Below are 23,503 nucleotides of genomic sequence, written 5' to 3'. Positions count from 1 at the left end.
TAACATGTTTGTTGAAACTGTCACTGTGCTGACAGTATGGTATGAGACAGATAATCTTCTCCCAGTGCTAACTAGAAACAACCAGTCAGAGTCAGGAGGCGGGTCTTAATGCTGTCAATTTGTGAATGCTAACGTTGGTTAGCATAGCCACCTATGACGGAGGATAAACGGTTTTCCTCTAACCATAAGTTGTTTCTCCACCATTAGCACATTGAGGAGTGAGTACATGAGATTGACTAACAGCACTAAGCCCCGCCTCCTGACTCTCATTGGTTGTTTTTGGTCCATAGCGGTGCATTTCTTCAGACAGCAATAGTAGCTCTAGGGAGGAGGTGGTGGAGATTGAGCTTTTCACAGATTATTTGTCTCATTATGCTGTCACATCATGTTGACAGTTTTAACAATACAAAGCATTTTTTTATACAAGTGACATACTGCAGCTTTAATCTATGTCATAACTCAAAGAGCAGTAGAGAAAATCTTCAGCCAGCTCTAAGGGTGAAGTTTTCGACACATGCAGGCCTTCTTAAATATTACAACACAAACATTATGGACCCAAACAGAAAAAAACATTAATAATCCCATAACCCCACAAATAACTGCGTTGTGTTCAGTTTGACTGGAGGCTGTATTAAATACGTGCCACAAACTCCCACGAGTGGTCCAAGTTATTTCAGCGGTATCAGAAATCTGACAGAGCCGATCCATATCGCCGCGTCTAAATCCAACGTCATGATGGATGAAAGCCGAGACCTCTGCATGCCGAGCTCCCGAAGAAGCTTTGTCAAAAACATCGCGCCACGATGACGGATGTCCCGCTGACAAGTGTGTGCGAACACACACGCCTGCGCGCGTCAGTGTATTCATGCGTGGGTTATGTGTGCGTCACGTCGGTGAATGTTTGAGAACAAATCCCTTGAGGAGTGTGAATCTGCATCTGTGTGTGTGTGAAAAAAAAAAGAAAAGAAGAAAACCCAAAAAAAGAAAAGAAAATGGAAAATATAACCCAAAATAATGAGAGCAAGCAGTGACTCAGACTGTGACATATGGTATTTTCTGTGACATCATCTTTTGCAGCACTACAGCACTGAGATCCTGCCAGCGACTGGTTCATGCAGCTTCCAGGATGAAGGCTGCAAATATCTTTTTTTTTTTAGGTCTTCTGTATTTCATCCACGCCCATGCTTTGAATATGAAACCAAATTACTCAGCACATCCGGAGTCACCCTTAAAATTTTTACTTTCAATGAAACATCTCAAAAGCCCAACTTATTTTTAAACAAAGGCAATACGTAAAGATAAAATGTGCTGTTAAAAGAAAGACGAAAATCTGAAAATGTTGGAACTATCTTGGAAATATTTATTGATCACTGATTTATGTATTTAAAGGGGAGTGTTATGTGTTTTCCAGGGACATGGTGCCATTTTATAGCATAATCAGGTAACTATGTCACCTTCAGTTATCATAAAAATGCAGAATATATAAATCAACTTAAAGGAAATTAGATTTTGCATCATATCTGGTTCTTTGATATTAAAGTAATCACATCAGAACATGATATAAAGTTAAAAAAAAAGTCAATTTTGCATTATGTCCTTTCAACGTACATTGGTGGAAAAAAAATGAGATGCCAGAGATATAAGTGATATAAAAGACAAAATGAAATAATTGTAGATATTTCTGTCCAAATAAATACAAACTCTTTAGAGGAAAAACCAAAGGGCCCGAGCAATCTGGTTGTATACCCTTTGTTGAAGCACCTTTTGATTTAGTTTCAACATTTCAGCATTCAAAAAGGCTTATATTGTAGTGAGGCTCGGATGAAAAGGATCTCTTTGTACAAAGGTATCAGTAAGGAGATGGATACACAAAAGATCTCACAGCCATATAGAGACACCATTACTTTTGGCATTACTTTTGATTTAATTTGACTGATAAAATAAAAATAATATTTAAGCACACAGCTGTTAACTTGAAGTTGTGTTTATGTGGGCCTCCAGAGTCCACATAAATAGCTTTGGCTGGTTTGAATTGGCCCGTGAGCCTTCAGTTTGACACACGTGCCCTCAGCCTTTTTGTTGTTAACCTGTACTGGTTGATAATGGACAATATTCCAGAAAGAAAGAGAGAAGTACAACCATCTATTGTCTATACCTGATTGTCATTGGGTGATTCGTGGTGCATCCTAGATAGGTCACCAGTTCATCACTTGACAACGCAAAGACATATGGGACATATAACTACAACGTTAGTGAATAGTTCCTTAATACTGATGAAAATGTACTGGTTCCATTGGCAGATCATTTTACATATAACAAGACATTTTGTCCATATTACAAGTGAAATAATCAACCAATGAAACCAGTACATTTTTCTTTAAATCAATATTAAGGGACTATATTTACTTTTTTTAAAAAAAGCTCATATATTTTACTGAAAAGTTACTTGTAAACTAGTTTTACCTTGTTTCAAGTGGAGGTAGATATTTGTACTAGAGACTATATCAAAAATACTTGGTAAGATTTTGTGTTTTTGCAGTGCATGGTTTATTCATGCTGCGTATATCTTTAGTTTAACTTACTCGATTTTTAGCAAATTATAGTTAAAAAAAAATCTCGCAACAATTACTAATAAGAAACATTTTTCGTCCATTCTCGCGATGTGCATGGAATGAGTGCAATGCGAGGTTGTACACCCCTACACACCCACACACTCGTATGAGCTGATGAGAGATTGCAACGAGCACAAACAGGACTTGGCATTGCAGGCACTCAGCGATGCCAAGGGACATTATTTGGCAGCTGTCAGCTCTAATAGGGGAATAGCAGGGTGGGAGACGGTTTCAGGCCCTCCACCAAGCCTGCATGGGTGCACTATCTGGCAGCGTTAGCGGTGTGTTGTCTGTGCGCACGCACTATCAAGACGCCAGAGACGATTGTGAGTCAGGGACTGCCTTACCAGATCACTTGTTGTATCACACCACCCGTTTAGCATTGTGTGTTTTCTCTGTCTGTGTGCAATGTGTGTGTAGTGTCAAGTAGATGTTTACTTGTACTTGTCATTTGTGTGAAGCTTGTATTAATTGTCTTGTTTTTAATTAACCATTTTTTGAGATTATTTAATTTGACAACAAAAATGTAAAAAAACAATTTTTGCACTTTAAACATTTTTAAAACATTTTTAGCAATCCTGTTTACTAACAAAAAGACACGTCAAGTGTAGACTTTAGATAAAACTCAACGACTACATGAAGCAGGGATGGAAAACGCACACACACACACACACACACACGCTGAGCAAACCCTATTTCTGCCTTCTCCGATAAGTGCCCAAGCTTTTTTTTTTTGCATTAAAGTTTGAACTGCTGCCTAAGTTGCAGCAGCTTTGAAATAACAATGAACTTTAACTTAATTTACATAACAAGCAGCTTTTGAGGACAGAAAATGCAGCTCACAGCAGCCAACATAAAAGGGGTATGGAAATCCTATAGACTGTAATCATATTTCACATAAAGCATTTAGAGAAAAAGCACGCTATGTAAAATTCAAGAGAAAGAAAAAAGTGGATATATACATGCATTCTGATCATGGTGATACTTTCTGTTTTTTGTGGTCTAATTAATATTTGATCAATAGAAACGGAGGGAAAGCTGCTGCCACATGGTGAGGAAGTTACAAGCTCTCTCTCTTCAGATTCCACTTTCCGAGCCCCGCAGGGGGTTTCATTTGTAAAACCGATGGGACCCACACACACACACCCACACACACACCTACTATGAAAATCCCACCCAAGAGAATTATCGGGTGAGTCACCCCATTGTGGCGTTGCTTATCTCCCTCCAGGCACGGCAATGGATCTGTGTGTGTGTGTGAATGCCCGTCCATATATGCCTTTAGGTTTTGTGGAGGCTGATTTGGCGAGAACAGCTATAGGTGGCAATGTAGTGTCGCGATGCAATTATCCAGCATCAGCAGCTCAGACAGCGGGGTTTCATCGCCTTGCAAGGCTTCATGGGCCCCTGGAATCGTCCGCGGGGGGCCTTGTAGTGTAAACTAACCTGCTGTGACAGTGAGGAGTGATTCAGCTACAAGCTGCTGCAAGACAGACCCGGGATCTGTTTGTGTGCATGAGTGGGTCTCTGTAGAACAATCCAGAACATCTTGTTTTTATTTTTTAGCATCAGAAGCTCTCTGACAATTGGAAGCAATGGAGCAAATTCAATTATGCAACCAAGACTAAGAATCTGCAAGTTGGACTTTGTAGCCCTGTTAGCTTCTTCACTCAGGAAGAACAACGTTTTCCCGAAGCAAGGGTTGTGTAACTTTGTCCAAAGAATTAGGGTTACTGCAAAATATCCGAGTTAATTGTACATCTACTTTCCAGGCAGATCAAGTGAGCAGAGAAATGTCTGCAACTGACATTTAAACAAAAAACAGTTTGTCACAAATTCTTTTGAAAAGAGTCATCAGACGATGTTGTCTCGTCTGATGACTTGAAATTGACCTTTGTCTCTTTAAGAACCTCCTACGTTTTCTGACACTCGCTCTTCAGCTCTTCACCATGCTTCTCCGTGTGATGGACTGAGAAGTAGTTTGTCGCACACTCACGGTTCTGCTAGGTGTTTACTAATTGCTGCTGCCGCTAGTCTACAGGGAGCTGCGTGGCGGAAGACGAGGTTCTTCATGAGCTTTGGGTGAATAGGCAGCACATTGTACTAGCAAGCGTTTAGGCAGCACCCGATCAGTTGCCGTGGGAGATTCGAGGATTGATCCCCGTCTAAAATAAGTAATCTCATCTGTCTTCACTGTTGCTATTTGTGGAAAAACCCCAGACAAAGAACCTCCAGCCAAACACCTTCACCGTCTAGCCGAACATGTTTCACCTCAGAGAAGTTTTATGCAGCGTGAATATTAATGTACTTCAGCAGCTAATCCGTCCCCCTCCTGTAAACGACTGAATGATCACTAATTGTGCTTGACTGAAAAGATTTCTTGCTGCTAAACAATTGCCTCTGTCTGAAGCAATTTCCACAGATATTAATCTGCTTCACCGCTTGTTCTCAGTCGGTGGGCTCCACAAGCCTTTTTATGTCTCTTATTAAATACACAACAACTCTCTTTATTTATTTATTTATTTATTTGCAGTTTGATTAAACATATTAGTCGGGGAAATCTCATTAACATCTGTTAGTATAACATATTTTGTTATTATGATGCAAATAGCAAATTTCACTGGGAAATTTTGTCATATGATGGTTTAATAATGTCATCTTGTCCCAGGAGAGTTTTTATTTCTTTTTCTTTTTTTTAAGGTTTTAGGTTTAATTAAAAGTTGAGAAAATCTCATATTTCTTTCTAAATACAGAAGACTGTAGTAATGTATGATTGAAAGTTACTGCATCAGGATGGATTCCTTTTTGTCAAACCACGTAGCGAAATCTGTTAAGGTACTTGGCAATTTAATCAGCAAATGAAATCAGGAATAGAGTTACGCTGAGGCTTGCAGTACAAATGTAAAACTATGAGCCTAACTTTGGACCTGAGTCCATCCATCCATCCATCCATCCATCCATCTTCTTCCGCTTATCCGAGGTCGGGTCGCGGGGGTAGCAGCTTCAGAAGGGAGGCCCAGACTTCCCTCTTTCCAGCCACTTCTTCTAGCTCCTCCGGGGGAATCCCGAGGCGTTCCCAGGCCAGCCGAGAGACATAGTCCCTCCAGCGTGTCCTGGGTCTTCCCTGGGGCCTCCTCCCGGTGGGACGTGCCCGGAACACCTCACCAGGGAGGCGTCCAGGAGGCATCCTGACCAGATGCCCAAGCCACCTCAACTGGCTCCTGTCGATGTGAAGGAGCAGCGGCTCTACTCTGAGTCCCTCCCGGATGACTGAGCTTCTCACCCTATCTCTAAGGGAGAGCCCAGCCACCCTACGGAGAAAACCCATTTCGGCCGCTTGTATCCGCGATCTCGTTCTTTCGGTCATGACCCAAAGCTCATGACCATAGATGAGGGTGGGAACGTAGATCGACCGGTAAATCGAGAGCTTCGCTTTTTGGCTCAGCTCTCTCTTCACCACGACGGACCGGTACAGCGCCCGCTTGACAGCAGACGCTGCGTCAATCCGCCTGTCGATCTCCCGCTCCCTTCTTCCCCCATTCGTGAACAAGATCCCGAGATACTTAAACTCCTCCACTTGGGGCAGGACACCCCCCCTGACCCGGAGAAGGCACTCTACCCTTTTCCGGCTCAAGACCATGGCCTCGGATTTGGAGGCACTGATCCCCATCCCGGACGCTTCACACTCGGCTGCGAACCGATCCAGCGAGAGCTGCAGATCACGATCTGATGAAGCCAAAAGGACCACATCGTCTGCGAAAAGCAGAGATGAGATCCCAAGGCCACCAAATCGGATCCCCTCAACACCTTGGCTGCGCCTAGAAATTCTGTCCATGAAAGTGATGAACAGAATCGGTGACAAAGGGCAGCCCTGGCGGAGTCCAACTCTCACCGGAAACGAGCCCGACTTACTGCCGGCAATGTGGACCAGACTCTGACACCGGTCATACAGGGACCTGACAGCCCATATCAAAGGGCCCGGTACCCCATACTCCCGGAGAACCCCCCACAGGGCTCCCCGAGGGACACGGTCGAACGCCTTCTCCAAGTCCACAAAACACATGTAGACTGGTTGGGCGAACTCCCATGCACCCTCCAGGACCCTGCTGAGGGTGTAGAGCTGGTCCAGTGTTCCACGACCAGGACGAAAACCACACTGCTCTTCCTGAATTCGAGGTTCGACTATCCGACGGACCCTCCTCTCCAGGACCCCTGAATAGACCTTTCCAGGGAGGCTTAAGAGTGTGACCCCTCTATAATTGGAGCACACCCTCCGGTCCCCCTTTTTGAACAGGGGGACCACCACCCCAGTCTGCCAATCCAGGGGAACTGCCCCCGATGTCCATGCGATATTGCAGAGTCGCGTCAACCAACACAACCCTACAACATCCAGAGCCTTAAGGAACTCCGGGCGGATCTCATCCACCCCCGGGGCCTTGCCACCGAGGAGCTTTTTAACCACCTCGGCGACCTCGCCCCCAGAGATTGGAGAGCCCAACCCAGAGTCCCCAGGCTCCGCTTCCTCAGTGGAAGGCATGTTGGTGGGATTGAGGAGGTCTTCGAAGTACTCTGCCCACCGGCCCACAACGTCCCGAGTAGAGGTCAGCAGCACACCATCCCCACTATAAACAGTGTTGGTGCTGCACCGCTTCCCCCCCCTGAGACGCCGGATGGTGGACCAGAATCGCCTCGATCCGTGCGGAAGTCTTTCTCCATGGCCTCTCCAAACTCCTCCCACGCCCGAGTTTTTGCCTCAGCAACCGCCCGAGCCGCATGCCGCTTCGCCCGCCGGTACCCATCAGCTGCTTCCGGAGTCCCACAGGCCAAAAAGGCCCGATAGGACTCCTTCTTCAGCCTGACGGCATCCCTCACCGAAGGTGTCCACCAACGGGTTCGAGGGTTGCCGCCGCGACAGGCACCGACAACCTTGCGGCCACAGCTCCGATCGGCCGCCTCGACAATGGAGGCACGGAACACGGTCCACTCAGACTCCATGTCTCCCACCTCCCCCGGGACGTGTTCGAAGCTTTGCCGGAGATGGGAGTTAAAGCTCCGTCTCACAGGGGATTCCGCCAGACGTTCCCAGCAGACCCTCACAACACGTTTGGGCCTGCCAGGTCTGACCGGCTTTCGCCCCCGCCACCGGAGCCAACTCACCACCAGGTAGTGGTCAGTGGACAGCTCCGCACCTCTCTTCACCCAAGTGTCCAAGACATACGGCCGCAGATCCGATGAAACGATGACAAAGTCGATCATCGAACTGCGGCCTAGGGTGTCCTGGTGCCAAGTGCACATATGGACACCCTTATGCTTGAACATGGTGTTCGTTATGGACAATCCATGGCGAGCACAGAAGTCCAGCAACAGAACACCGCTCGAGTTCAGGTCGGGTGGGCCGTTCCTCCCAACCACGCCTCTCCAGGTCTCACTGTCGTTGCCCACGTGAGCGTTGAAGTCCCCCAGCAGAACAAGGGAGTCCCCAGGAGGAGCACTCTCCAGTACCCCCTCTAAGGACTCCAAAAAGGGTGGGTAATCTGAACTGTCGTTCGGCCCGTAAGCACAAACAACAGTCAGAACCCGTCCCCCCACCCGTAGGCGGAGGGATGCTACCCTCTCGTTCACCGGGGTAAACCCCAATGTACAGGCGCCGAGATGGGGAGCAACAAGTATGCCCACTCCTGCCCGACGTCTCTCTCCCTGGGCAACTCCAGAGTGGAAGTATGTCCAGCCCCTCTCAAGGAGACTGGTTCCAGAACCAGAGCCATGCGTCGAGGTGAGACCGACTATTTCTAGCCGGAACCTCTCGACCTCACGCACTAGCTCCGGCTCCTTCCCCACCAGAGAGGTGACATTCCAGGTCCCAAGAGCCAGTTTCTGCAACCGAGGATCGGACCGCCAGGGTCCCCTCCCTTGGCCGCCACCCATCACACAGTGCACCCGACCCCTTTGGCCCCTCCCACGGGTGGTGGGCCCATGGGAGGGGGGGCCCATGTTTCCTCTTCGGGCTGAGCCTGGCCGGGCTCCATGGGTAAAAGCCCGGCCACCAGACGCTCGCCATCGTGCCCCCCCTCCAGGCCTGGCTCCAGAGTGGGGCCCCGGTGACCCGCGTCCGGGCGAGGGAACACCAAGTCCAAGGTTTTCCTTCATCATTGGGGTCTTCGGGCTGCACTTTGTCTGGTCCCTCACCTAGGACCTGTCTGCCTTGGGTGACCCTACCAGGGGCATGAAGCCCCAGACAGCATAGCTCCTAGGATCATTGGGGCACTCAAACCCCTCCACCACGATAAGGTGGCAGCCCATGGAGGAGCTGAGTTTAAGTTATAAATGTGTTTGCTGCATTAAATGGAAGAAGAAAGAAAGAGTAGAGAGTAGAGTCATTTGGAATCAGCGATGATCATAAGTGATAAAGTCATCGTACATCTGTCAAAAAAAGATGGAAGACATAATAAGTACGGATTATTTCCCACCCATCAAATCTACCTGCGCAAAGGTCTGAACATCAGCCACTGTCGCTTTTTGCTCTGCCTTGAGAAAGGTTGGAAAAATGTTAAGATATGAAAAATAAAAGACAAAAATAAAACATTTTTTGTTTAGTTTAGTTGTTTGAACAGCAAAGCCCTAAATGTTTTATATTTCAGAGCACTAGCTCATGTGCACACTTTTATTTGGTACTGTTTACTGTCTACCTGCATCTTTGAAAGTAGTCTAAACCACCAGGTACGTATTATACATTCTGTAATCGAGGATCACTGCTTCTAGAAAACGCACTAGAAGAGCAAAAATCTGTTGTTCATTCATGTGTTTATTTTAAACAGACTCGTCCCAAATCCGTTTTATTCACAAATGTATCTTTGTTACTAGGTGCAAAGGCTAACCAAACATTTTGTGGGGCAAAATTCAAAAGACCTAGATTCAGAAAAAGAAAAGTGTGTGAGTGTGTCTTATGGACATATTGATAGCTGTGCTGCACGTTTTTGTTATTTGAAATGCTGCATGTTAGCAATTCATAGCCAGATTCTCCTCACCACAGAGGCTGGGTAAGTTCTCTTCTTAATATCTTCTTTTGCTTTCCATCACTTTTCTACATTTCAGATATACATTAGTTCTCATACAACTCAACGCAACAATTGTGTAAAGGTATAAAAAAGTGTGATTGTCTATGGAAGCAGAAGGTAGAAACTTTTTGAAATGAAGATAAATAAATAAATTCCTGAAGAAATACCTGCAGATACGGCAGATATGATTGTACTGTCTGAACTCTTAAGGCAGGTGTATAGGGCTCTGATCTCCTCAGAATCCCCTTCATCACATTGAAGGCTGCTAATTTCTCAGGTTAGAGTCGTGTATTTCAGAGCATCCTCAATGAGGGAGAGAAAAAAGCAGAAAGATGGAGAAGAAATAGAAAGTGGGCCGAAGGACTTGCAGACCAAAAACAATGACGAGGTTCTCAGAGACGTTAATGTTTGAGAGAGAAAAAAAACCTCTGTATAGATTTAACTTAAGTTATAAAGCCTGCGCTTTCACCCAACGTAACAAGAGAAAATCAACACGAGTGTGACACAGATTTAGGAAACCAACAAAGATAAAGGCTTCGTGACGATAAAATCAAAAACGGAGGAGATAAGGAGAGCATGGCAATGAGTCAGACTTGCAAAGTTGCAGAGATTGAAACAGATAAGAAAAGCGTAGAAGATGATTTCAAGGAGATGCAAAGGATAGAGAACAACATTTGCTGAATAATACGGTACTTTTAAACATGGAGGACAAAGACTAGAAAGTTGGAGTTGAAGGCGCAAGGTGCTGTAGTTATTTAAAAACAGGACTGGTTGAAAAAAAAGGAGAAATTGGATGAAAGATAAAAGTGAAAATATCATGAGTATTTCTTGTAGCAACCAGCTTTTTCAGGCGTTGCATAGTAAAAGTTGTAGCATTTGTGTTTTGCCTGAAATTGCAGCATTCATATTTCTAAAGTTGTTGTTTTTTTTATTTATTTCTCTGTATTTTATGTAGTATTTTTATATGCGTCATGGATTTTGAAAGGGTAGTAACTTAGCCTGCTTGTTTTCCCTGATTCTCATTACCCAACAGACATTTTGCTATTAACGTACACGCTACTACTAGCTAATGGCAGCTAGCATGTTAATATTAGCATATTACTTTATGCTAATAAATGAGAAAATGGACTGGTCAAAGTCTGGAAATAGGAAATTGTTTTGCAGACATTATCTGGGTTGTGTGGATGCATTTTATGGGTATTTACAGTATGGTCAGCTAATATACAAATATTAACATATTAGCTTAAGGCAGGGGTGCCCAAAGTCGGTCCACGAGGGTCGGCATCCTGCATGTTTTAGTTCTCTCCCTGGTGGTACCAACAACCTTTTCAGCTTGTCAATGTTCTTCTTAGGCCTTCTAACGATCCATCATTTGATCCAGGTGCGTTAAACCAGGGAGAGACTAAAACATGCAGGATGTCAGCCCTCGAGGACTGACTTTGGGGACCCCTGGCTTAAGGAAATTGTTGCTCTATGTTGTCCTTAGAAGGCCGTGTTGCAGTTCCTCCATTTAGTACTTTGATTTTTTTAAATAATTGCTTTCCCCTAATGTTAGTTTTATCCAATATACATTAGCATTTAAATTGCCATTAGCTAATGAAGTCAACTTGCAAGCATTAGCAAGTAAGTTAGCATTATATCATTATATCACCACGTAATATAGAGTGGTGCGGACAGCAGAGAGGATCATCGGGCCCCCCTTCCCTCCATTCAGGACATTTCATCCCAGCGCTGCGTGTCCCGAGGCCGAAACATCGTCAGTGACCCCTCACACCCCCACCATGGACTGTTCTCCCTGCTGCCCTCTGGAAAGAGGTTCCGCAGCATCCGGTGCAGGTCCACCAGGTTCCGAAACAGCTTTTTCCCACTTGCCATCAGACTGCTGAACTCTTAACTGGACTGCACTCAAAAACTGGCCTCCACTTCATACCTTGCACATGTACATAGATAAATAACTTCTATTTTACTGTCATTCCTGCACTTTATATTTTATATTTAGATTTATATTCATATTTTATACTGTATTTTATTTTATTCTGGAGTAACCTCACAACATTGGAACCTCAAAACACTGTCCTGAGCCGTATGCAACGAAATTTCTTTCTGTATACACCCTGTGCATACAAAATGACAATAAAGTCAGTCTAAGTCTAAGTCTAAGTCTATTAACTGAGAAGGAGAACAATGTATGGGATGGTACATGTGGCATAAACTGCGGCAGTTTATATAGATATTTGAGGGGCATACTGTACGGCGCGTCAATACCCTAATTCCTCTACAATTGGACAATCCTTGTAGTAGCAATTTTCTCTTGCTGATTTCACCTGCTGCCAAAGTTACCTAATGTATCTTATATATGTATATTTTTTTCAGATCTGTTCTTGTTACTTAGCTTTGCTCGTCTTCCCCAGCGGAGCTTTGATTTCTAATAAATGTTCTCCCAAATGTTAATTCGCGCGAGAGACGTTCTGCTGAGTTCTGTGTTTTCCAGCAGTGTTCCCATTTTTATTCCCAGCGAAAAACTGAGTCCCTCCGGTGGTTGTGCACCTCGACTGGAGCAGCTGAGGGCTGCTTTAATGGCTCTTAAACTGTGAGCAGAATGCCAAGGGAGGGAAAAGAAATACCTTTTAAATTAGATTTTCCAAACCTGTTATGTTTGTTTTTCGGCTATAAAATATGGATTTGAGTCGGTGCTGGCAGTACTCTAGTGGGGACACTTTGGACAAACAGTACCACAGGGAATGTTTGCAGAGTCAAAATAGCACTTTCACAATGACTACCTGCAAAATATGTTAACTCTTGCTTGTAGTGTGGACAAAATGTATGTACCGTCACAAAACTGTAGAGGAGCCAGAGAGTAAAAATGGTTCTAGGAGGGGAACTGTTGGGCAAAATTTACAAGTTGTGTGTGTTTATGCTTCCATTTGGGGTCATCTGCTTCTAAAAACAACCAAACTACTAAACAATAAACCCAAAAACAATCCGATGGCAATAAGTCCATGTTTTTGGTGTCTGGAAAACGAGCCATTTCAAAAACCTCCCAATTGACGGGCACTGTGCCGTTACCTGGCAACCCAAGCAGAGTTGGAGCATATTTGTTCAGCTGGTTTTATCACTGTAAGTGCTGTACAATGGCTGCTGGAAAAGACTTACCATTCAGAAACCACTTGCTGCATTCTTGTCAGTTGTGCAGCAGGCTCCACTTCTGCTTTTCAAAGATGTACGGTTGCAGAAATACACTTCTGTCTGCAGTCATTTTCATGTGCGAGTGTAAACATTCAGTTAGGGGGCATGGCCAGCAGCAACTTTGCAACTTTGGATTTAAAGTGACAAGAGCTCAAAATAGGCAGAACACCAGACTAAAATGTCATTATCTGAGAATGATTTCCTGCAACAAAATCTAACTAACATGTTTTGTGTAGGCCATAGACCTATCCTAACCTGTTCAAGAAAGAATAATAGGTCACCTTTGAATCTTTTGTCTTTAAATATACATTTTACCTAATGCATATTTATAGTTACACAGTAACAAATATATCAGAGGTGCCAGAATATTTGATATTGAGCACAAAACATGAGACGTGGGAATCTTGCAGTGTTGATTTTGACTCCATCTACTTCTTTGTTTCTGTGTGGAGATTTTTCAATTTCCATATTTTTTTTTTGTGGGTTTTATTTTGTTAGTTTTTGGATAATCTTCTCTATGATCTCTAAGTTGCTGCCCCTAGCAAACAACACGTGCTTGTCTCTCCCAAACATCCAGAAAGACCAAAAGTGAAGTCGTATCCAGACCTACATCAGTTCCCAGGTTTAGTCAGGGCATTCTTTTAATCTCCTCGTGTTTCCTTGCATTACCGTAATCCGTTTCAGGAGCACGTCTATTCCAGCCTTTCTAATGCTGCACAAAAAAACCAAAAACAAAACATCACTCTGACTGACGTCGGTTTCTTTCTTCTTTTTTTGTTTTGGACTGAAAAATGCCTGCAGAGAGCCGCGAGAAAATACAGCAGCGAGAGTGAAGACAATCGACAAGAGAGGAATCTGGGAAGGAAGATGGAGGATTTTATTTAGACTTGACAGACCTCCATGAATTTATTCTTTTTGTTGGGTAGGTCTGAAACTTGTTTGACTCTTTCAAACAAGGGGAGGAATTAAAATCACAAATCTGTCAATACCACTATAAACACAAACTCTTTACCCAGTCATGCCTACTAGCATTTGAATTGCAAGTACATCACTTATAAGATGTAACAATTAGCTGGAGCATTTTTAAGATTTATGCCTTGGGTCAAACATCTTTGGTTTGCATTCAGTAGACAATAGTTTACTGAAATTTTGGTCCATTCTTCCTCACACAACAGGTTTAACTAATTCAGGTTTTTAAGCAGTCTTGCTCACACAAACTTTTTACCTCGGCCAACAAAACATTTATGGGATTCAGATCACAGCTATATAATGACCTCTACAAAATACTGACTTTGTTTTCTTTCCTTTTTTGTTTATGTCATTTTCCATTTAGAAGAACCAAAGTTGAACTCTCTGGCAGAGATGTTGAGATGTTGCTTTAATGTTTTTCAATGATCTCCTTCCATAAAACCATCTATTTTATGAAATATACCAGTCATTCCCGCGACACATCATGACACTGCCACCCTCGTACTTCACAGCTTCCTTTTTTAAGTTTGTCAGACCACAAAAACATGTTCAAAAGTTAATAATGTTGTGTTGTGGATTAACGTATTAGAACAGTGGTGTCACACTCATCTTCCTTTTGGGCCAAGTCAAGGTCATGAATGTTCTTAAAGGGCCGGTTGCGCCAGAATGTGATGATTAAATCCGTTAAACGGTTAAAATATAAATAAATTTAGAGGGCCACATGAAAAGCAATGGTGGGCTGGATTTGGCCCCCGGGCCTTGAGTTTGACACATGTGGATTAGTGGCTCAGTAAATATTTTGGTCCTTATCCTGGCATTTAGCAAAACTGAATCATTTTAACTGACCTAAACTTGGAAAACTTTAGTCTGACATGTGAAACAGAGAGAGAGAATTTTTTTCTTTTTTATGCAGTTTATGTAAATATGTAGTTTCTGCTGCAACACACGCCACACTTTCTCGTAATGCCGCTTCTTACCGTCCGCAGCGTTGGATTCCAACACAGCGCTGTGCTAATGTCTTTATCCTCACCGCTCCAATAAGCGCACACACGACTATTTCACAGCATGCTAATCAAAAGAGAATTGCTCTAATGCATGTTAGAAAGCCTGCTGACGATTTCAACTGTGAGATTAACGGCGAGGAAATATTCATGGCTCCTCTTGATGGCGGCGCTCGGGTCACAGCTGTTTTCCTGGGCATGTCACTATAATTTCCTTGTCGACAGATTGACGGCGGTTTCTTATTTTTTCTTTCGTTTTGTTTGTTTTTTAACAAAAGAACAACTGAATAAAGCTGTGTTTGTTTGTTGGTTTTTTATTTAGTCGTGGGGAAAAATTACCAATCTCTTTGCTCTGCTCCGTTGTTTGCTTTTAGTCCAAGAGATTTACACAAAAACGAGCATAGAAGTAAATATATATGATAAAAATTAAATCACTGTAAGGCAAGACAGATTATTTTCTGGTATATTCCAACATTTTTTGAGAATCCATATGCAGAAATTGTAATAAGTTCACTGGATTCTAAAGTAATATTTATTCTGCCCAGTTAGAGCGAAATCAACCCGGCGACTTCTGTCGACTTCGATTTGTTGTTCTTCTTTGCTCCCAAAGAGTTAAATCGGCAGGCCTCTTCCTGCCTGTGCTCCAGTTTTGCGATGCCATCAGAACTTGTTCAAAGGCTTCAAAAAAAAAAAAAAACCCCCGAAAAGATGATAAGAGGAGACGTTGTCCTACATATATATTTATTTTCTGTAAATGATTGGCACTCCCTGCTGGCAAGCAACCAAAGACTAGTCTTTTTCATCCTCTGTTCCGAGCAGTTTCTCTCTCTTTTATTAATGTGAATAATCCTTTTGAAACGTACCGTTTCATAATGTGTCAACATCAAAACGTTGCTGTTTTTCCCTCTTTTCCCCTATTTTTCATGAATTTGACTTAGACTTAGACTTAGACTGACTTAGACTGACTTTATTGTCATTTTGCATGCACAGGGTGTATACAGAACGAAATTTCGTTGCATACGGCTCAGGACAATGTTTTGAGCTTTCAATGTTGTGAGGTTACTCCAGAATAAAATAAAATACAATATAAAATATGAATATAAAATGTAAAATATAAAGTGCAGGAATGACAGTAAAATAGAAGTTATTTATCTATGTACATGTGCAAGGTATGAAGTGGAGACCAGATTTTAAGTGCAGTCCAGTTAAGAGTTCAGCAGTCTGATGGCAAGTGGGAAAAAGCTTTATCGGAACCTGGTGGACCTGCACCGGATGCTGCGGAACCTCTTTCCAGAGGGCAGCAGGGAGAACAGTCCATGGTGGGGGTGTGAGGGGTCACTGATGATGTTTCGGCCTCGGGACACGCAGCGCTGGGATGAAATGTCCTGGATGGAGGGAAGGGGGGCCCCGATGATCCTTTCTGCTGTCCGCACCACTCTCCTCACGTTCTTCCAGTCGGAGGCGCTGCAGCTTCCACACCACACAGAGAGGCAGCTGGTCAGAATGCTCTCTATGGTGCTTCTGTAGAATTTGCTATGTCCTATCGCAACCCGTTCTGTTGTTGAAGCAATCCTAGTTCATTTCAGCACTTACTTCCTTTGCTCTTCCTGTGGTGCTTTGTTTTTGTTTTTGTTTGTTTTGGTGTAAATTCACTCAAATGGGAAAGAATCCAAAGACGTCCCCAAGACAATTTATCTGAAGTGTTTTTCTTCCTTCTTTCAGGACTCTGACGGAGCTTCTGAAGCAGCCGGGGGAGGCAGGAGCTGTGGATGGAGCTGGAATTCATCATCCCATCGGGATGAACGGCATCACGGCCAGAACCATGCGCACCAACAATGGTAGGGTTTTTTTTTGTATTTATGGACAATAACTGAAGTGATAAAGGCAATTAAACAGCATCCATATGCATCAGTCTGAATTGGAAACTCATACCAAGAGCGCTGGTCTGTGTTAAATCTGTTTCACAAACCTTAAATTTTAAATGAATCAAAGTCCTTCTATCAGAGTCTGTCAGGCTACATACCATAAAAGAGTTGCAATGAAAATAGCTCAACCCTGTCATTAAATATAAACAGGCGCTCTAATAACACAAAAAGTCCTTTTCAGTACAACAAATACATCAACACCTCAGGAACGAAGAACTATTTTACATTTTATGCCACTCTCTGTTGTGTCATTGAGGAAATGTTTCTTCGAAATGCCTTTGCTGAGTCTCTTTATGCCATTTCAAATTGGAAACCTCCATCATGGCTACGGCCTCCCGGCAGATTAGGCACATCGATCTCGGGCTGGTTGGAGGGAGAATGAATGCAATTGCTCCGTCCATTCGTCTTTGAATTGTCAATTTTCACCGTCTACTTTTCCTTTCACAGCAAATTTTGAACGTGTCATTTAAAATACAAATTCCAATCAGGCCTCCTTTAGATGAGGAAGTAACGAATAGCAAGCGTCTCTCTAAAAAATGTGCGGCAGCGGTACTGTCCGAGTGACACTGTGACATGGTTGTCATGGAGATGAAAGCCCACACTGCTGTGGTACATCTAGTGGACTATCGGGGAATTTTTCTGCCATAATTCGAGAGCACACATTTTCAGTCTGAAAGCAGGATTATATGTCTTTTGTTCTCAAAACCCGTAATGTTTACTCAAACCTCTCTCCTCGCGCTCTTGGAGAACTCTCTGCTCGCTTACGAAATATTCTCTGCTTGCTTTTGGAACCGCCTTTTGGCGGTCGCCTGGCAACCTCTCAGCCAATAGAATGAAAGTGTTGTACTGGGTGCGTTTGTTTCTTTCTAGTGGGTGTGCCTGTGTGGTTACTATCGATTGTAGCAACCTGCGCCACCCACTGGATGTAGGGAGTTGGTTGAGTGAACAAACTCCTGCCAAAGATCAGTAGCTGTTAGCGATCAGTAGCTGTTAGCGATCAGTAGCTGTTAGCGATCAGTAGCTGTTAGCGATCAGTAGCAGACTGCTGGCGGATGGTTAGTGTAACATATGGAGCAGAAAGCTGAGGCTGTTGTTTCGTCCTATATCCAGTGGGTGGCGCAGGTTGCTACAATCGATAGTAGCCACACAGGCACACCCTCTAAAATGAAATTAATGCACCCAGTACAACACTTTCATTCTAATGGATAAGAGGTTGCCAGGCGATAGTGCAATTTTTGTTCCAGAAGCAAGCAGAAAACGTTTGGTAGGAGAGCTAAGAGTCCGAGCAGAGACTGTGTCTGAGCGCGAAGAGAAGTTTTGAGTACAATCATTACAAGTTTTGAGAAGAAAGACATGAAGTTCTGCTTTCAAAATAAAAACATAAGCAAAAGTATTAAAAGTTTTGAGACCAAAAGACTTGAAATTCTGCTCTCAGACTGAAAATGTGTGCTCTCAAAATATGGCAGAAAAATTTGGCCATAGAGAATCGCCTTGGTGTGGAATATATAGATACACAAATATGCCGCTTTTGGCAGTTGCACACAATCAAAATGGCATCATTAAATTGTTGTGAACCTTTTCACTGTAATACACATAATTATGAGTGAGGTTGCAATGATAATCAAAAGTTTAAATCCTTCTCAAAAGGAATCACAAAATCTGAAACAAAGACAACAATAATATCTTTTTGACATCTGAAGCTACAAAATTAGCTCTGCAGCTACAATATTAAGTCAGACTGTGTTTTTGTTAAGGCCTGGTTGTGCCTCTCATTTGCCCATCCATCCATCCATCCATCTTCTTCCGCTTATCCGAGGTCGGGTCGCGGGGGTAGCAGCTTCAGAAGGGAGGCCCAGACTTCCCTCTCCCCAGCCACTTCTTCCAGCTCCTCCGGGGGAATCCCGAGGCGTTCCCAGGCCAGCCGAGAGACATAGTCCCTCCAGCGTGTCCTGGGTCTTCCCCGGGGCCTCCTCCCAGTGGGACGTGCCCGGAACACCTCACCAGGGAGGCGTCCAGGAGGCATCCTGACCAGATGCCCAAGCCACCTCAACTGGCTCCTCTCGATGTGAAGGAGCAGCGGCTCTACTCTGAGTCCCTCCCGGATGACTGAGCTTCTCACCCTATCTCTAAGGGAGAGCCCAGCCACCCTACGGAGAAAACCCATTTCGGCCGCTTGTATCCGCGATCTCGTTCTTTCGGTCATGACCCAAAGCTCATGACCATAGATGAGGGTGGGAACGTAGATCGACCGGTAAATCGAGAGCTTCGCTTTTTGGCTCAGCTCTCTCTTCACCACGACGGACCGGTACAGCGCCCGCTTGACAGCAGACGCTGCGCCAATCCGCCTGTCGATCTCCCGCTCCCTTCTTCCCCCATTCGTGAACAAGATCCCGAGATACTTAAACTCCTCCACTTGGGGCAGGACACCCCCCCTGACCCGGAGAAGGCACTCTACCCTTTTCCGGCTCAAGACCATGGCCTCGGATTTGGAGGCACTGATCCCCATCCCGGCCGCTTCACACTCGGCTGCGAACCGATCCAGCGAGAGCTGCAGATCACGATCTGATGAAGCCAAAAGGACCACATCGTCTGCGAAAAGCAGAGATGAGATCCTGAGGCCACCAAATCGGATCCCCTCAACACCTTGGCTGCGCCTAGAAATTCTGTCCATGAAAGTGATGAACAGAATCGGTGACAAAGGGCAGCCCTGGCGGAGTCCAACTCTCACCGGAAACGAGCCCGACTTACTGCCGGCAATGCGGACCAGACTCTGACACCGGTCATACAGGGACCTGACAGCCCGTATCAAAGGGCCCGGTACCCCATACTCCCGGAGAACCCCCCACAGGGCTCCCCGAGGGACACGGTCGAACGCCTTCTCCAAGTCCACAAAACACATGTAGACTGGTTGGGCGAACTTCCATGCACCCTCCAGGACCCTGCTGAGGGTGTAGAGCTGGTCCAGTGTTCCACGACCAGGACGAAAACCACACTGCTCTTCCTGAATCCGAGGTTCGACTATCCGACGGACCCTCCTCTCCAGGACCCCTGAATAGACCTTGCCAGGGAGGCTTAAGAGTGTGACCCCTCTATAATTGGAGCACACCCTCCGGTCCCCCTTTTTGAACAGGGGGACCACCACCCCAGTCTGCCAATCCAGGGGAACTGCCCCCGATGTCCATGCGATATTGCAGAGTCGCGTCAACCAACACAACCCTACAACATCCAGAGCCTTAAGGAACTCCGGGCGGATCTCATCCACCCCCGGGGCCTTGCCACCGAGGAGCTTTTTAACCACCTCAGCGACCTCGCCCCCAGAGATTGTAGAGCCCAACCCAGAGTCCCCAGGCTCCGCTTCCTCAGTGGAAGGCATGTTGGTGGGATTGAGGAGGTCTTCGAAGTACTCTGCCCACCGGCCCACAACGTCCCGAGTAGAGGTCAGCAGCACACCATCCCCACTATAAACAGTGTTGGTGCTGCACCGCTTCCCCCCTCTGAGACGCCGGATGGTGGACCAGAATCGCCTCGAAGCCGTGCGGAAGTCTTTCTCCATGGCCTCTCCAAACTCCTCCCACACCCGAGTTTTTGCCTCAGCAACCGCCCGAGCCGCATGCCGCTTCGCCCGCCGGTACCCATCAGCTGCTTCCGGAGTCCCACAGGCCAAAAAGGCTCGATAGGACTCCTTCTTCAGCCTGACGGCATCCCTCACCGAAGGTGTCCACCAACGGGTTCGAGGGTTGCCGCCGCGACAGGCACCGACAACCTTGCGGCCACAGCTCCGATCGGCCGCCTCGACAATGGAGGCACGGAACACGGTCCACTCAGACTCCATGTCCCCCACCTCCCCCGGGACGTGTTCGAAGTTTTGCCGGAGATGGGAGTTAAAGCTCCGTCTCACAGGGGATTCCGCCAGACGTTCCCAGCAGACCCTCACAACACGTTTGGGCCTGCCAGGTCTGACCGGCTTTTGCCCCCGCCACCGGAGCCAACTCACCACCAGGTAGTGGTCAGTGGACAGCTCCGCACCTCTCTTCACCCGAGTGTCCAAGACATACGGCCGCAGATCCGATGAAACGATGACAAAGTCGATCATCGAACTGCGGCCTAGGGTGTCCTGGTGCCAAGTGCACATATGGACACCCTTATGCTTGAACATGGTGTTCGTTATGGACAATCCATGGCGAGCACAGAAGTCCAGCAACAGAACACCGCTCGAGTTCAGGTCGGGTGGGCCGTTCCTCCCAACCACGCCCCTCCAGGTCTCACTGTCGTTGCCCACGTGAGCGTTGAAGTCCCCCAGCAGAACAAGGGAGTCCCCAGGAGGAGCACTCTCCAGTACCCCCTCTAAGGACTCCAAAAAGGGTGGGTAATCTGAACTGTCGTTCGGCCCGTAAGCACAAACGACAGTCAGAACCCGTCCCACCACCCGTAGGCGGAGGGATCCTACCCTCTCGTTCACCGGGGTAAACCCCAACGTACAGGCGCCGAGATGGGGAGCAACAAGTATGCCCACTCCTGCCCGACGTCTCTCTCCCTGGGCAACTCCAGAGTGGAAGTATGTCCAGCCCCTCTCAAGGAGACTGGTTCCAGAACCAGAGCCATGCGTCGAGGTGAGACCGACTATTTCTAGCCGGAACCTCTCGACCTCACGCACTAGCTCCGGCTCCTTCCCCACCAGAGAGGTGACATTCCACGTCCCAAGAGCCAGTTTCTGCAACCGAGGATCGGACCGCCAGGGTCCCCTCCCTTGGCCGCCACCCATCACACAGTGCACCCGACCCCTTTGGCCCCTCCCACGGGTGGTGGGCCCATGGGAGGGGGGGCCCATGTTTTCTCTTCGGGCTGAGCCCGGCCGGGCTCCATGGGTAAAAGCCCGGCCACCAGACGCTCGCCATCATGCCCCCCCTCCAGGCCTGGCTCCAGAGTGGGGCCCCGGTGACCCGGGCGAGGGAACACCAAGTCCAAGGTTTTCCTTCATCATTGGGGTCTTCGGGCTGCACTTTGTCTGGTCCCTCACCTAGGACCTGTCTGCCTTGGGTGACCCTACCAGGGGCATGAAGCCCCAGACAGCATAGCTCCTAGGATCATTGGGGCACTCAAACCCCTCCACCACGATAAGGTGGCAGCCCATGGAGGAGCTCATTTGCCCAAATGATTTGAAAACATTTTGTCACCTTGGAACCACAAAATTTGGCGACTTTTATCAGGATTTTCAGCAACAAACTAGCACATAGCAGTGTAAATTTAGCTCAGAATTTTAGCAACATAGTTCAACTTCAGTTTCATTTGGACTTTGTCTGAGCAGCAATTAGATTCTCAAATGGGTTTTGACTGGACCTTGATAACAAATAAAGTACATTTTCACACAGCAGTTTTGTGCCAAACTACTGGCTTTTTTCAACAGTTGCATTTACTCATGTTCTCTAACAAAGAGTAAGACAAGCTGAATTGAAATTAAATTAAAACTGCATTTCATTTTCCTTCTGTGCCATAGTTTTGCACTACTTTGTGTTGGTCGGGTACCTAAGATATCAAAAACACAGAAATGCGTGGTTCCAATGTGACGTAATGGGAAAGATTTCAAGAAAAATACCTTCACGAGGTGGTTTGTGTGAGAGAGAAAGAACAATGATCTATTTTTTTCCCATCTTCACAACTCATGGCTGCGGTGTATTTCTTACAAAATGGCTTTCTGAGCTGGTAAAGGTTCATGAATCAACCTGATGGAGAACATATAGCGTAGGAACAACTTCGTGGACGGCAGAAGATCTGCAATAATTTTTAAAAAGCAACTAATCTGATAATTTGTTGGCGTCTGGTGGCGCCGCATGACACTGCATGCTCCTTAAATAATCTCAGAGTCACCACGGGGAAACTCGCTGACAGGACAGACACTTATTCCCTCTGACGCCCTTTATTTACATGATTGATCACCACGGACCCCATGAATGCACGAAAGTGTTTACAATTCTAGGAAACGCTCCCCTTGACACCGACTCGCGTTGCACTCAATCATCACTTCTTCCTGCCCCCTCGTCCACTCACACACAAACAAACAAACAAAAACACACACACACACACAGAGAGAGAGATGCGTCTTCTGCGGCTGAGGAAGAGCGGCGGACACGCAGGTCATATTTAATTAAGATGTAATTAGCGGCTCCGGCTCCAGACCCACAGAGGGATAACTGTGTGACCCATCTGTCTCCATCTTCCTGTTGATGCTTTGACCACCAGACACACACACACACACGCACTCAATATAACCCCCTGATTCTTCTGCGAATTGAGGCTTAAATTAGTGGGCTTTATTTTCCGACGGCTCATATGTAACAAACCCGATGGCGTGTTCAGAGGACAAACACCCCGCCGTCTCACAGTTGTGCACTTCATAAGTTTGGCTTGTATCAATATGTGATAGATACATAAATGCCTCCACACTTGAGAGTATTTCCATCTGAGCCAGCAGAGAAGCTGGTGGATGCTAAAAAACCTGCTGCATTTTTTATTTTCTTTTTTTTTTTTTTTTTGTCGCTTTAAGACACACACACACGGTACTGAAAGTGATGTTTTATTCGCTCTGCTCAGGTTCAGATGTAAATGATCCAAGCCTTTATTTCCCATCTTAGCAAACTCATGCATTTGCGCATACAATGTTTATCTTCGCTGAGGAGGGGAGGGAGCAAAGATAAGACCAAAAAAAAGAGGAAAGACTTCCACTTTCATCCTCCCACACATGATTAAAACAAGAATTT

At 45.6% G+C, this 23,503-nt stretch overlaps 1 protein-coding gene across 1 annotated transcript in view; it reads left to right on the top strand.

Moving 5' to 3' along the window:
• The window catches only part of LOC114160375 (protein shisa-8), a 104,222-nt gene that overhangs the window by 31,102 nt on the left and 49,617 nt on the right, over positions 1 to 23,503 (top strand). Inside the window, exon 3 of the mRNA XM_028042951.1 lies at positions 16,546 to 16,661. Coding sequence (XP_027898752.1) covers positions 16,546 to 16,661 — 116 coding nt within the window. The remainder of the gene's footprint in view (positions 1 to 16,545; positions 16,662 to 23,503) is intronic.

Source organism: Xiphophorus couchianus, chromosome 16 (genome assembly GCF_001444195.1).
Source record: "Xiphophorus couchianus chromosome 16, X_couchianus-1.0, whole genome shotgun sequence".
Lineage (NCBI taxonomy): Eukaryota > Metazoa > Chordata > Actinopteri > Cyprinodontiformes > Poeciliidae > Xiphophorus > Xiphophorus couchianus.
This window is presented reverse-complemented; position numbering and strand designations above follow the sequence as displayed.